Source organism: Trachurus japonicus, chromosome 8, assembly GCF_045865225.1.
Source record: "Trachurus japonicus isolate A0001 chromosome 8, Traja_1.0".
Taxonomy (NCBI): domain Eukaryota; kingdom Metazoa; phylum Chordata; class Actinopteri; order Carangiformes; family Carangidae; genus Trachurus; species Trachurus japonicus.
In genome coordinates, this window is record NC_140914.1 from 7329768 (window position 1) to 7342999 (window position 13232).

The window sequence follows — 13232 nt, forward strand, 5'->3', positions numbered from 1 at the left end:
GAGCGACCGACCACACCTGACTGTCTGACTGCAGCTGATGACCCTGACTCTCATCATCTGGTGCTGCGTTCAAGTCATGTGGGAAAGCCCCGTTTTCTTTCTGTCTTTCTGCAGCAGTGTCCAAACCTTGTGTGGTTTTATATTACTTAACCTCTAATTTAATAAACTGAATTTGGCTCATATGATATGACACAACGGTGGAAGAAAGAAGGATATAACAAAACAAAAATGAATAAGGCACACTGCTAATAAGAAACAAAAAATGGTTGCTTTAAGATAAGATAGTGTATAAAAAAATCTAATTTTATCTAACTCTAGTACTTTCTTACATTAGAAAAGCTAACTTATGTAAATCAGGGGTAAAGTACAAGAATTTGAAGAAGTGTGGGCACCCTTAATGGACTTTCTCAAGCAACAATAGACTATAGCCTATCTATTTGTAGAGCTATTATGTGTGTGACACTTTAATTTTATTTGATCTTATTCTATTTTATTTATTGTTGTTATTATTTTACGTGGGTATGTATGTTTGTGTGCTTGTTTATCTTTTCTGTATGTATGTGTATGCAGTGAGGTTTACCTGCATCTCGTTGTGCAACGTGTGTGGCATGTGTTAATGTGCTTTGTATGTTTTTATTGGAAATTAATAAAAACATTGTTCAAAAAAAACTCTAGTACTTTCTAGAGAGTAATAAACCAGACATTTGCATGAAGACATGTACATTTAATTTTTTCTAAAAATGCTGTGTTCAAAAACTGACTTGTGACTTCTGTGAAATGAAACTGCCAGTAAGGACACGCCAAACTCTGATGTCGCCATCCCATTTTCACTATTGCAACAGCAACAGGATCCACTGTCCGGTCACAGTTAAAGTTGAGTCATTGTTCCGTCCGCAGCTTGGGAAAGTAGTAAAAATGCTTGATCATCATTAGAGTAATTCTATCACACTGTACTGTAGTAGAAATGAATTGGAAAGAAAAGAGTGTAATAATCTACTAATCTGCACTAGATTTCAAGCAGTACAGTAACTAAGATGTCCCTTATTCATCTAAAATTAAATAGATGACAGCACTGTGAACATATGTGATTGACAAGGAGAGGAATAAACTCACTCAGGCTCTTTGATTTCTTGTAATCACAGAGTTTTATGCTGATAATCCGTCTGTAATGCTACAAACAACATAATCCACAGCTGAATCCGCAAAGCAAAACCTTTAAACTGGATTTTCAAATTAACTTTAGGTCTCTTTTGAATAAGATATAAAAAGTACAACCTAAGATGTCATATGTTTTTTTGACTGCAGCACAAACTGATAATATCTTTTCAAGTTAAATTTGATGAGGTTGAAGAAACATTGTTACTTGGGTTGGTAATAATCTCAACAGTGGCTCCTACAGGACTGAAGATATTCAAGCATAAGGGTTTTTTGTTTTTTTTGCAACGGTAAACAAATCCCATATACAACAGGAATTAAATTTCACACAAATAAAATGTACAATTGCCTTTTATTATTATTTCAACAAAGAAATTAACCACATTTCAGCTTCTGCTCACATTGACATGGAAATCGAGGATCCGTTACATGATAATAACCAAAATACAGACAGCTCATATCTACAGGTAGAACTCAATGAACGGTACAAGTACAGAGGAACATTGTTAGAGTTACATTTTACTCAGCTGTGTTTATGTGTGTGTTTGTGTGTTTGTGAGAATGTGTAAATGTGTACGTTCCTTACTCAGCTCATAAAAATAAATGTACAAGCCAGCCCTGGGTCGTCGCCGCTGCTTAAAAAAACAAACCGACTGGGGATTTACTGTGTGGCAGCTCAGAACCAAAACGAGTCCCCTCCTGACATTTCACAGATGTGCATCTACTGACCGCTGGCTGTGAAGTCTGTGTTGTGGCCCGGTTCAAACCAGCTGGAGGTGAACAGAGAAACAACATAGAAGTAGTAGTAGTGAGGCATCTCTGAGGTGGCAGCTCATTTCCTTCTTCTGCTGGTTGACGAGCGGCTTGGTGACTGTCTGCTGCCGCTCCTACGGAGAGGAGAAACAGAAGGTCAATCATCATTTCTAAAACGGTACAGTTACAGGTCTGATGCAAAATACAGAAATAAAGTACATTAAAGGGATACTTCACCCAAAATCAATAATTCACCAATCATTTACTCACCGTCATGCCAAGGAAGGGTTTGGAGAACTTTCTGTGTCATCAAATACCTCCATACTGCTCGTCTGTACTGACCCAAGTGTCCTGAAGCTGCCACATGAAAAAGTTGTTCGGAAAAAACTAATCTGATCTCTGTTTTTAGCCTTATTGTAGCAGTAGCTCCCAGTGGCTGTGTTGGTATTTGTGCCCATGTGCGAGTTTTGCTGCAAGACATTCATTCGTCGTTGTAAACCATTGGATGTTTGATGTAAACACGGAAGAACATCTCGCAGCAAATCTCACACAGCCACTGGGAGCTACTGCTACAACAAGGCTAAAAACAGAGATCAAATACATTTTTTCCAAACAACTTATACATGTGGCGGCTTCAGGACACTTGGTCCAGTACAGACGAGCAGTATGGAGGTATCTGGATGTTTCATAGTGTGTGTTTTGGACCATTCAAAAGTGAACTCTATCTGCCGCCATTATATAAAAATCCGTTGCCAGCCGGACCCCCCCTGGAACTCCTAAAGCGTTTTAATGACTTTTGATGAAAGCTCTCCAAACCCTTCCTTGGCATGACGGTGAGTAGGAAATTGGCGAATGATTTTGGGTGAAGTATCCCTTTAAGAAGGAAGCCCAAAACTTTGACTACATGAGCACTGAGAAGCCTAAAAGGCATTTTTCTGAACACAGATTAATGGAAACTATTTTATCTAGTCTGTAACCAGGAAACCGACCTTCATATATTATTCATATGCTGCACATTTCAATGTGTCTATGTAAACACTCGGTGTGTCACTGTATTTACACAGGAACCATTATCACACACGCCATTTGTACACTTCGCTAGCTGCCAATTAGCCGCCAGCTAGTTCTAGTTCTCTGTAGCGTAAACGGACCTGCGGCTCGGCGAGGACGGCGCTCCTCTCATGTGCCTCGGAGGAGAATAACTGAGCGAGCGAGAATCTCTCAGCGAATCAGCCGGCACCCTCTGAGGCCTGGCAGGGCTGAGGGGAGAGCACAGGTGTAACGTCACAACACTAGTGTCAAATAACACTCATGTACCAATAAGAGCTGGAGATGTGGTTAAAACTAAAATATGATAGAAACACTCGTCGTTCAGTTTGGATCGTTCGGTGTTTTCACTCCATCATGAACATGATCCTTAAAACTGATGTCTGTCTTTCTCACCTTTGCTCCAAATGGAAATTATTCATTCATTCATTAAAAACAGCCTGACCCAGTGATACCATTCTGGTTTGCAAGAGACATTCACCAGCTATGAAATAATAATGTAACATTACGAGACAGAGTTGTTTTAGAGGCAAATGCAGCCGGAACTACATTCCAGACGCGGCTGCTGGGCGGAGTGATTTCAAAAGCGCAAGTAGTTCTGAGTATTTGCTTCATGTGTCATAATGTTACATAATTATACATGATTATTTCACAGCGTGGTGAATGTGCAGGTCACATCTTGTCCACTAGAGCGTTTTGGAGCTGTTGGATTGTGTATTTGATGAGGGAAAGGCAAAAGTACCGCACGCCTCTGTTGCGTTAGCTGAGCAGTTCGGTAATGAACCTACTCCTAAGACTATAGGGATTATGGCAATAGGCGAGTTTGCCAAAATGCTGAACTATCCCTTTAACAGTCTATATATAACTATAGGTACCACGTCTTGGCCAGTTGTTTCTTTAAGGACGAGACAGACTAACTAATGCAAACCTGAAATTTTAGCTCACTCTCAGGTGATTGCATACATACGCCATGAAGACATTCAATCAGTAACCATTCACGTAAACCATTAAAAGTCATTTTTCCTTCCTAAGACCTTTACTGCCATTTTTTTCTGTTTTAATTAATAAATAAAAGATTTGCCTTAAAATAATGTCACATAAAAATGAATTCGTTTTTTCTCTTCTTACCTCTTATTCTTCTTTTCCTTTTCATCGTCGGATGAGGATGAGGAGGAAGCAGAGCTTTGAGCTTTGGTTGTTTTCCTGTTGAACGGAAACCGACACAGTAAACTGTTAATAACTGGTGTGTTCAGTGATGCTGATTGTTGTATTATTGATTATTCGATCAGCTCTTTAGGAACTCATTCCCCGTCTCTTGCTTACCCCTTTCCCTGTTCCGCCTCAGAGTCGGAGCTGTCTGAAGAGGAGGACGAGGAGGAGGAGGAGGAGGAGGATGAAGAGGAGGAGGAGGAGCTGGAGCTGCTGCTCCTGCTGGCTTTCTTCTTTGCGTTCGCCTCCTTGCCGTTCACAGCGCCGTCGTTTCGGACCGTTGGCTCTGGCACTGGAGGAGCTGCCGGTGACGGCTGCTTCCTGCTTGGTCCCCGTGACGACGGTTTGGCGTCGGGTTGGTTGCCGGCGGGAGACCTCCTGGAGGCCACGTCGGAGCGCCGGGACTCCGACTGGGAAGCTCCTCTACCTGAGGGAGGAGCGCGGGACGAGTCTCTGGAAGGAGCCTGAGAGGAGGAGGAGCGACTTTTCTGCTCCCTGTCGTCTTTCTTCTCGTCTTCCCGGTCTCTTCTCCGGTCCTTCTCCGCTAACGGCTGCACGTCTTTCCTTTCCCGAGGTGGTGAAGGTGAGGATGAAGAGGAAGAGGAGGAGCTGGAGGAAGAGGAGGATGAGGAGGACCGAGCCGACTGGGGAACATCTTTTGGGTGCGGCTGCTCCTTCTCCATCTCTCTCTGTGGCTCCACCTCCCTCTGCCTGGGCCTCTGCTGTTCCCTCTCTCGCCCTCTTTCTCTGGAGAGGGAGCGACTGCTTCTCCTTCGTCGCTGTGGAGACGGAGAACGACGGGTCCTACAAGACAAAAACATTTACAATTTACAATTCAGCCACTAAAAACGTCATCTATATAATAAAAATGACAAAAAAAAAAAAATTTCTACAAAAAAATTCTGTGAACTACTAAATGCTAAACTTACAACATTAATCTCGCCATGTTTTGGCGAGATCAGTGCTGAAGGTCAAAACCATTTATCCGTGATCCTTAAAGGGATAGTTCAACATTTTGGCAAATTGGCCCATTGCCATAATAGTCATAGCAGTAGGTTCGTTACCTTTAATTGTTGGTGCAAGCTATTTTTAGAACGGCGGAGCAGAGCCGTGAGCTGCTCAGAGCTACGCTACGGAGGCTCATGGGATTTCTTGGTTTCCCTCATTAAACTCATCAAATACACAATCCAACAACCCCAAAAGCTCTGGTGGCAAATTCATGCAAAACCTCTGATGCGCGTTCCCGTCAGGGGCAGTTTTTCATCAAGCAGTCTCTGTATTTACCTTGAAAACAACTCCGTTTCATAACGTTCTGTTATTATCTCATAGCGTGGTGAATGTGCAGGTCACAACTTGTCCACCAGAGCGTTTTGGAGTTGTTGGATTGTGTATTTGATGAGTTTAATGAGGGAAACCAAGAAATCCCATTAGCCTCTGTAGCATAGCTCTGAGCAGCTTGCGGCTCTGCTCCGCCGTTCTAAAAATAGCTTGCACTGACAATGAAAGGTAACGAACCTACTGCTATGACTATAGTTATTATGGCAATGGGCCAATTTGCAAAAATGTTGAACTATCCCCTAAAATCGTTGCAAGGTTTTTTTCCTGTCCTACCTGATGGGGGGGCTTCGCCTCCTCGGACTTCTGGATCTGGATCTGCTTCTTCTGGCAGCTCGCTCACGCTCTCTGTCCCTCTCTCTGTCTCTTTCTCTTTCTCTTTCTCTGTCCCGTTCCCTCTCTCTATCCCTCTCTCTGTCCCTGTCCCTGTCCCTCTGCCTGTCTCTCTCCCGATCCGACCAGGCCGGAGGCGGAGGAGGAGAGCCTCTCCTGGACCGGGATGGTGGATCCTGATACTGCCTCGGTGGCGTGCGCCGGGCTGGGGAGGTGGGGATGGATTTCTGGGGCGGAGAGCGTGACCTCCGGGCTGCGGGGCTGGATCTCGCTGGTCTCCTGGCAGCATCCCTCTCCTTCTCCCTCTCCCTTTCTCTGTCTCTGTCTCTGCCACCGTCCCTGTCCCTAACTTTGGCCTCCGACCTGGTTTTCTCGGCCTCGGCCTCGGACCTGTTGCTGCCTCTGCTGTTGTCCGCTCTGCTGGGCGGCGGCGAGGGTGGAGGAGGACTGGGGCTGTCCATCTGCGTGGGGCTGTAGCGCTCCTGGCCTTTTGTTCTGGGTGGGTAGCTCTCTGCAGGAGCTCTGTGAGCAGCAGGAGCAGGAGGAGGAGGTCTTTCTCTTTCCCGCTCACGTTTGTCTCCTCCGTCCACTCTGTCTCTCTGGGGTCGTCTGGGCCCGTCGCCCTCGGAAGCGGAGCTCTCCTTTCTCCCATTGGCTAAATATCTCTCGACTGCGGCTCCGATGGCGGCCGGTGTGTTTTTCCCGGGGCTAGTGGCTTTCTCCCTCCCAGTCTTCTTCTTCGCCTTGCTCTCGTCTTCGGAGGATGAGGACGATGAGGAAGACGACGACGAAGAGGAGGATGAGGAGCTGTCGCTGTCGCTGTCACTGCTGCTGCCGCTGCCGCTGCTACTACTGCCGCTACCGCTACTGCTGCTGCTGCTGCTGCTGCTCTCTTTTCTCTTCTCGGCCTGCTTCGCGCTCGCCTCGTCTCGTTTGTCTTTCCTCGGAGGGCTTCTCGTCTTCTCCTGTCTTTCGCTCGCTCCTTTCTTTCCGTCTTGTCTAGTTTCTGCAGATGACCGAGCGACCTCGTCTCTTTTCCTGCCGACCTCTTGACCTCGCGCCCTGTCTTCTTCCTCCTCCTGCTGCTTGTTCAGGTGCCTGTCCCTCTCCTTGACGCTCTCTCTGTCTTTATCTCTCCGTCTCTCGCCGCCGTCTCTTTCCTTCTGACGCCCGTTGGTGACGGGCGAGCGAGGGGCGGGCGACGCGGAATCTCGAGACGGGTGACCGCCGTCCCTTCTCCTGTCATTTTTCTGCTGGCGAGGAGACGCCTCCCTCTCCTGTCTCTTCCCGGCGTCTTTCCTGTTGTCTCTCTCATTTGTCGCCCTCGAGGGTAAATCTCTGCGCTCCCTCTCTCCGCTCCTCTCCCTCCTCGCTCTCTCTTTCTCGGGGGGAGGCGGCGAAGGGGACGAGGAGTCATGTCTCGTCTTTCTGTCCTGTTTGTTCCTGTCTTTTTCCCGCTCGGTCTCTCTGTTCCTCTCGCCCCGGGCGTCCTGTTTAGGTGGACGAGAAGGCGGAGGAGGGGGAGGGGATGGAGAAGGGGATGAGGAGGAGGAGGAGGAGTCATGCCTGCTCCTCTGAGGAACAATCTCCTTTCCTTTGTCCCTTTTTTCTCTGCTCCTCGAACGCCTCCCTCTCTCCCTCTCGTTTTCTCTGCTCCTCGAGCGCCGTCCTTTGTCCATCTCTCTGCTTTTGGAGCGCCTTTCTCTGTCTCTCTCCTTCTCCTTGCTTCTAGAACGTCTCGCCTTCGCCCTCTCGTTTTCTACGCTCCTCGAACGCCTACTTTTTTGCACCTCTCTGCTCCTGGAGTGCATCTCTTTCTCGCTCTCCTTCTGTTTGCTTCTGGATCGGCGGCCTTTCTCCCTCTCCCAGCTTTTCTCTGCCTGTGGCGGTGGAGAGGGGGATGAGGAGTCATGTCGTCTTTTGGTGGAGGCCTTCTCCTTTTGACTGGGTCGCTCTTTTTCTCTCTCAAGATTGGACCTCTTCTAGATGATGGAGAAAAGATTTGTTGATGTACTTGAACATACAAATTCTTTTAAAGGGATACGCCAACATTTCTTGCCTCACTCCCGAGTCCATGACAAGCAGATAGACACCATCCTTTCGATTGTGCGTGCAGTAACGAGGGAGATAGAGCCGTATCGCCCATAATTAGCTTAGCTCAAATGCTGGAAGTGTATCGGTAGTGTTAGCCTGCCTGCTACCCGAGCCAAAATCAGCAGTCAGACGCTGATTTCATTTTAGCTCTAAACTCTGTAAATATATCACTTTATCGACATTTCAAACATTTTTAGGCGAGAAAGTAGCCGTTTAGATCAGCAGTGTGTCGTTAATTTGTCTAAATACCAGCTGTTTACAATTTTGTTCGGATGAATTCGGCGCTACTCAAGCTAGCCGTTGCCTGCTTGTCATGGACTCAGGAGTGAGGCAAGACACGTAAAAAAAAAAATGTTGGCGTATCCCTTTAACCATCAGATAAATCAGTTCAACTTGGGGATCATTTGAGTGAAAGATTCAGATGTTTCTGTTTCTGATTGATGCAACTAGTGCAATTCTTACCATGTCACCTCCGTGGCGGGGTGGGCTGTGCTCCTCGTAGCCCCGCCTCCTCCTGTCTGGCGATCTCTCCCTTCGTCCGTCATCAGCTTTTCTTGCAGTCTGGTCCTGCTGACGTGACCTCACTGGAGCTGGAGACTGGCTGTTAAAATCACAGAGGGGACAATGATCAGTTTAACCCAAATTAACTTCTTTGGGGGCCACTGCCAACACAGAGAGGAGCAAAACAAAATGCAGTTTGAAAAAAGCCAAAGACTAGGAGTGCTGCCTTGAAATATGAGTTTCTTTTGCTAAGATGGTGCTCTTTGGAGAAGGGCTGGGTCAGTAGAAAAAAAGAGAAAAAGCCAAGGGACTCATCTTGTATCAAAAATTTAAAATGCCTTTATTGTATTATGGGTCAAACATAGTTAAAAAAGGATGCTTCGACGCGTTTCGGCCGAGAGCCTTCGTCAGGAAGTGTCAAGATGCAGTTTATTGAAGAAAGGGGACTGACCACCACTACTGGTCTGTAGTGGAGGAAGAATGAAGTCTTTAAAGATTTGCACTCCCCTCCACCTTGAAACACAGTTCTAGCTTTATTTATTTATTTATTTATTTATTTAACAATCCACAGCAACATACTGCACCAAGGTACTGATCTAATGTGCCACCTGAGGTTGGTTTCACCTATTCACACACCTGTGAGCAGAGCTGGAGGATGCACTCCTGTGTCGTGCCGCCTTTGCTTTTGGAGGACTCGCGCTTTCACTCTTTTTTCTTTTCTTCTTTGACACCTTCTGTTTCTCGTCTGAGGAGCTTCAAGTTGGGAAAGAGATTGAGATTGAAATGTGCAACTAAAATAACAGCCACAATTGTCACACTACAAAAATCATCGGACTTCAGTATCGTTTCATATTTGAATGAACTGCACCAGGATTCACACAAATACACCTACCTATCTTCTTCCTCCGTCTCCTCTGACGCGTCACTGAAAGACAAATTCATAAACCATTGTAAGTAAAAGGCCAAAAACTCAATTGTAAAACACTGACAAAAAGAATCTGGCAGCAGAATACCGTTTCTTTTTCTTCTTTTTGGACTTCTTCTTCTCTCTGCGGGGAGATGGGGAGGGACTCTCTGAGCTGCTGAGAGAGGAAATAAAAAACCCTGTCAGACCCGCTACCTGCTGTAGTCAGTTACTTTTCCGTTCTCATCCAATTAATTTTCTCACCTGTCTTTGTTCTTGTTTTTCTTTTTCTTCTTCCGACCTCTTTTCTTTGGCGGGGAATCAGAATTGTCTGAATCTTCCACCAGCCTGTGAGAACAAGGACAACACTTTCCCAGTCAGGAACAGAACAGAGGCGGCACAATGAGTAGTGAACTGTAGTGAACCACAGTGACCGGTTAACTTAATAAAGCAAAACTGTGTTTGTTCATTGTTATCTTATCTATCTTATCTGCTTATGCACTTCTGGTTAGACGCAATCTGAATTTCGTTGCCTAGTACTAGTGGCATGTGCAACGGCAGTAAAGTTGAATCAAACCTAATCTAATCTAAAAGGCAATAAGTATCAAAGTGTCTTTATAGACAGATACACTATATCAGCTGATGATCGGACAAAGTTTGGACTTGAATCTCATGTTTAGATTAACTACTACTATCACTTCAACTACCCTTTAGCAACCGGCCCTGTTCACAACTATATCGTCACACAAGCTACCTCTGAAAAATATTAAGTTAAAGAACCAGTTCACTATAATGGATTATGTAACTCAAGCAGATTTGAAAGATGTCCAAGTTTATTTTCAGTGGATATCGGCAGAATCACACACCAGTGAGTGACTGCCTCCAAGGTCAAGAACAAACCCGACATGTCTTTATAAAATAGTATGAATGAGAATTTTCCTCAAATTAAATCTTTTTACTCACACTGTATTTTTAATAAAAACAAAAACAGATCACCAATGTTTGTAGAAGGGATTGCACACATTTAGTGTTTTTGATGATATCCCATTATCAACACCCATCGAAGCTTTTCATGAGTGAAACACACTCCTCTTCGGTGTTTAAAAAAAGAATCTGGGTCATATACTTTTATAGGATCAGTGTGCTGTCACTACCACCCACACCTGTGGTTGATTCTTTTCTAATTACAAGTCAACCCGTGTCGCTAACTGCGCAGTCTGTGCTTCTTCGTTCTCTTCTTCCTTTTTCAGTTACAGCTGGGAAACACAGACAAGTATTTTTAGCCACATTTGCCAGCTCTTGCTTCGCTGGGTCTAAATAAAATTTTAAAAAACCATTCATTTACACATACAACATCGCTGTAAGTGTTTTATGCCCGTCATACTCACGTGTAGTTCTGCTGCTGCAGCTTCTCCCTCTCTAGGCGTTCCTGCTCTCTCTTCTCCTTCTCCCTCTCCTTTCGGTCTGCATGGAAGGACGATCCATCCACATAATCGCTGGAAATACCGAAAGCAGCTCGAAGACGGTCGTTCTTCTGCTGGTTGGCTGCAGCCAGGGCGTGAGTCTCTGTCACCCTGGGAGAGAACAAACCAGAGAGACTTGTTACCATCATCACTACAAAACAAACCAAATGAGATGCACTTTGTATCTTAATGGATGCACTGATCTCAACATTAAGTTAGTCAGGTTGTTTGACTGCGGTGCTCTTACGTTGGTCTCTCGGTGGTGGCGGGAGCTGGCTCCTGCTTCTCCTGCAGCATCATGCGGAAACTGTTCACCTTCTCTTCAATCTCCTCTGCAGAATACCTGACCGTCCAAACAGAGAAAAGGACTTCACATTAACACTACTATTTTACTTTTTCTGCCACTACTTGCAAGTTTGCATACAACTCATAAAAGGTCAGTGTCAATGTGTGTATTATTTTACCCTTGCTCCTCCATCATGTCTTGTAACTCTGCACACTTGACCTCCAGCTGCCTCTTCCTCTGGTGCTCCAAGATGTCAGCATTGGGCTGCCTGTTGAGCTGACTCTCCAGCCTCTCCCGGTCCTTCTCATCCCGCTCGCCCCCGCGCTCATCCCGGGGCCGTTTGACCCGCAGGCTCGACAGGTTGCGCTGCACATAGCCATTGGTGCCACTGCCCCTTGGAGTTGTCAGGCCAATCCCATTGTACATGGCTCTGCAGAAATTATTATTATTGAAGAGACAAGACGCCATCACACCTTAATACTGAAATCTCCAAGTAGAAATAAAAAGTAATGACAAATTGTTATGAGGGTTTACAATATTAGTCTTGCAAAGCCATTTCATCTGTTCTTTTTACATTAGATAACATTTTTCTTAAGACAGCCAATAAGATATGGACAAGAAACGGACCACCCAAACTAACATGCAGCACCATTGATTTTAAATGTATCTGATGCATTTTAATATTACATACTATGGATCCAACCTTCTGCAGTCTTTCACTTTACTGTTTAAAGCATTGTAATATGTTGAATGACTTCCTACTCTAAAATGGCTGACATAAATAAACTAGTATAGAGGCTCAAGGCCATTGGGCTGCATGTGTTTCAATTCCTAACCCACATAAAAGTGGTTCACGGAAGGAAATTGTAATGAAATAATGACACGAACACAGTTATAATTCGGCGGCATTTTTGTTGACACAGTTTTGAGTTAAGTGTGGCGGCGGTTTCTCACTGTTGCTCGATGGCTTACGAACAATTTAGCAGATCGCTGTCTCTCCTGTGGTCTAAACATATATTATTACTCACATCTTGTGAATTTGTTCACGATAATAACATCTAGATGCGCATTAACACGTGCGCCAGAACAGGCCTGTTGCTAAGACTGTGTGTAAACTAGCAAATTTATGATGACTAACGCTGAGGTTGACAATCGGATAAAGCACTGGACTAATAAACTTTAGATCACAGAGCTGAAACTCGCTGCTATACCTCTATATATTATAACTTCGTGTATTTAACGCTTCACATTTCTAAAGGCCCCACCACACTTGTGCGTAGCGAACAATTCCTGTCCTAGCTAAGTTAGCTAGCTAACGTTAACGTATTTCTTACGTACCAGCGTTTTCTCCGGGAGCGGAGAGAAAACTGTGTCGGCGCGAATTTGATGATAGATAATATCCCGTAGAACCAGACTCTGAAACCGACCTTGTGATAACTGAGTAACCACAACTGTTAAGAATAATGAAAGGCAACTAGTTAGCTCTCAGCTAGCTAATCTGTTCTCCAACCACAAGAGGAACGAGATGAAAACCAAGTGACGTCACACGCACGAAACGTACGTCTGAAGTGAGTTGCGTTCAGGGACAAACTGTACAATGAAACTCGAATCAATGTCAATGTAAATCGATCACGAGGGCATATTTCAAAAATATTTACAGTTGGATGGCGTGTAACCACAGAATTTGTCTTCTAAATATATATTTTAAAAAATAAATAAAGACTATGCCATAGAGGTGTGCTACACTGCTGGTTTAAAGGGCAATTTGCCATTAATAAAACTAAAATGGCTGTAAGACCAATGATGTTATTGTGCCTTTTCACCCTGGGCCCAAGACACTCGTAGACTTCAAAAATTCAAGACTGTTTATGGAGCACTTGTTTTGGGGCAAAGGTATGAACTTTTGTGGCCAAATCTGACAAGAGTAACTCTGTATCATAATTTAGTTTACACACAATATGTCGGCTGAAATTATGTCAGTGTTTTTAAATAAAGAACAGCTGATTAAAAGGTTAAACAAAGGGAACAAAGACAGAATTGATTGAACAGCAGCTGCAGTCTTACACCTTACACTGATAAAGACTGCACCCATGTGGCAAAAGAGAGAAGTGCATATTGGAAGGTAGTTTTTGATACTCACTGGTGATCACCA

The 13232-nt window shown here is 44.7% G+C and overlaps 1 protein-coding gene across 4 annotated transcripts; it reads right to left on the minus strand.

Annotated features, from left to right (window-relative positions):
* Positions 1–1490: 1490 nt before the first annotated feature.
* srrm2 (serine/arginine repetitive matrix 2) lies at positions 1491–12653 on the minus strand. Of its 4 annotated transcripts, none has more exons than XM_085783492.1 (14): positions 12419–12653; positions 11259–11510; positions 11042–11137; positions 10720–10905; positions 9596–9679; positions 9441–9506; positions 9320–9352; positions 9064–9180; positions 8389–8527; positions 5776–7811; positions 4279–4968; positions 4084–4158; positions 3060–3167; positions 1491–2042 (listed from the first exon to the last, which is right to left on the minus strand). In XM_085783492.1, exons 2-14 carry the CDS (start codon positions 11504–11506, stop codon positions 1988–1990), a joined length of 3933 nt encoding a protein of 1310 aa, XP_085639618.1. In that variant the 5' UTR covers positions 11507–11510; positions 12419–12653; the 3' UTR covers positions 1491–1987. The 4 variants fall into 4 exon arrangements, with proteins under 4 accessions (XP_085639618.1, XP_085639616.1, XP_085639617.1 ...); XM_085783490.1 differs by having other exon boundaries at positions 5776–7814; XM_085783491.1 differs by having other exon boundaries at positions 9441–9509.
* Between the last annotated feature and the right edge of the window lie 579 nt (positions 12654–13232).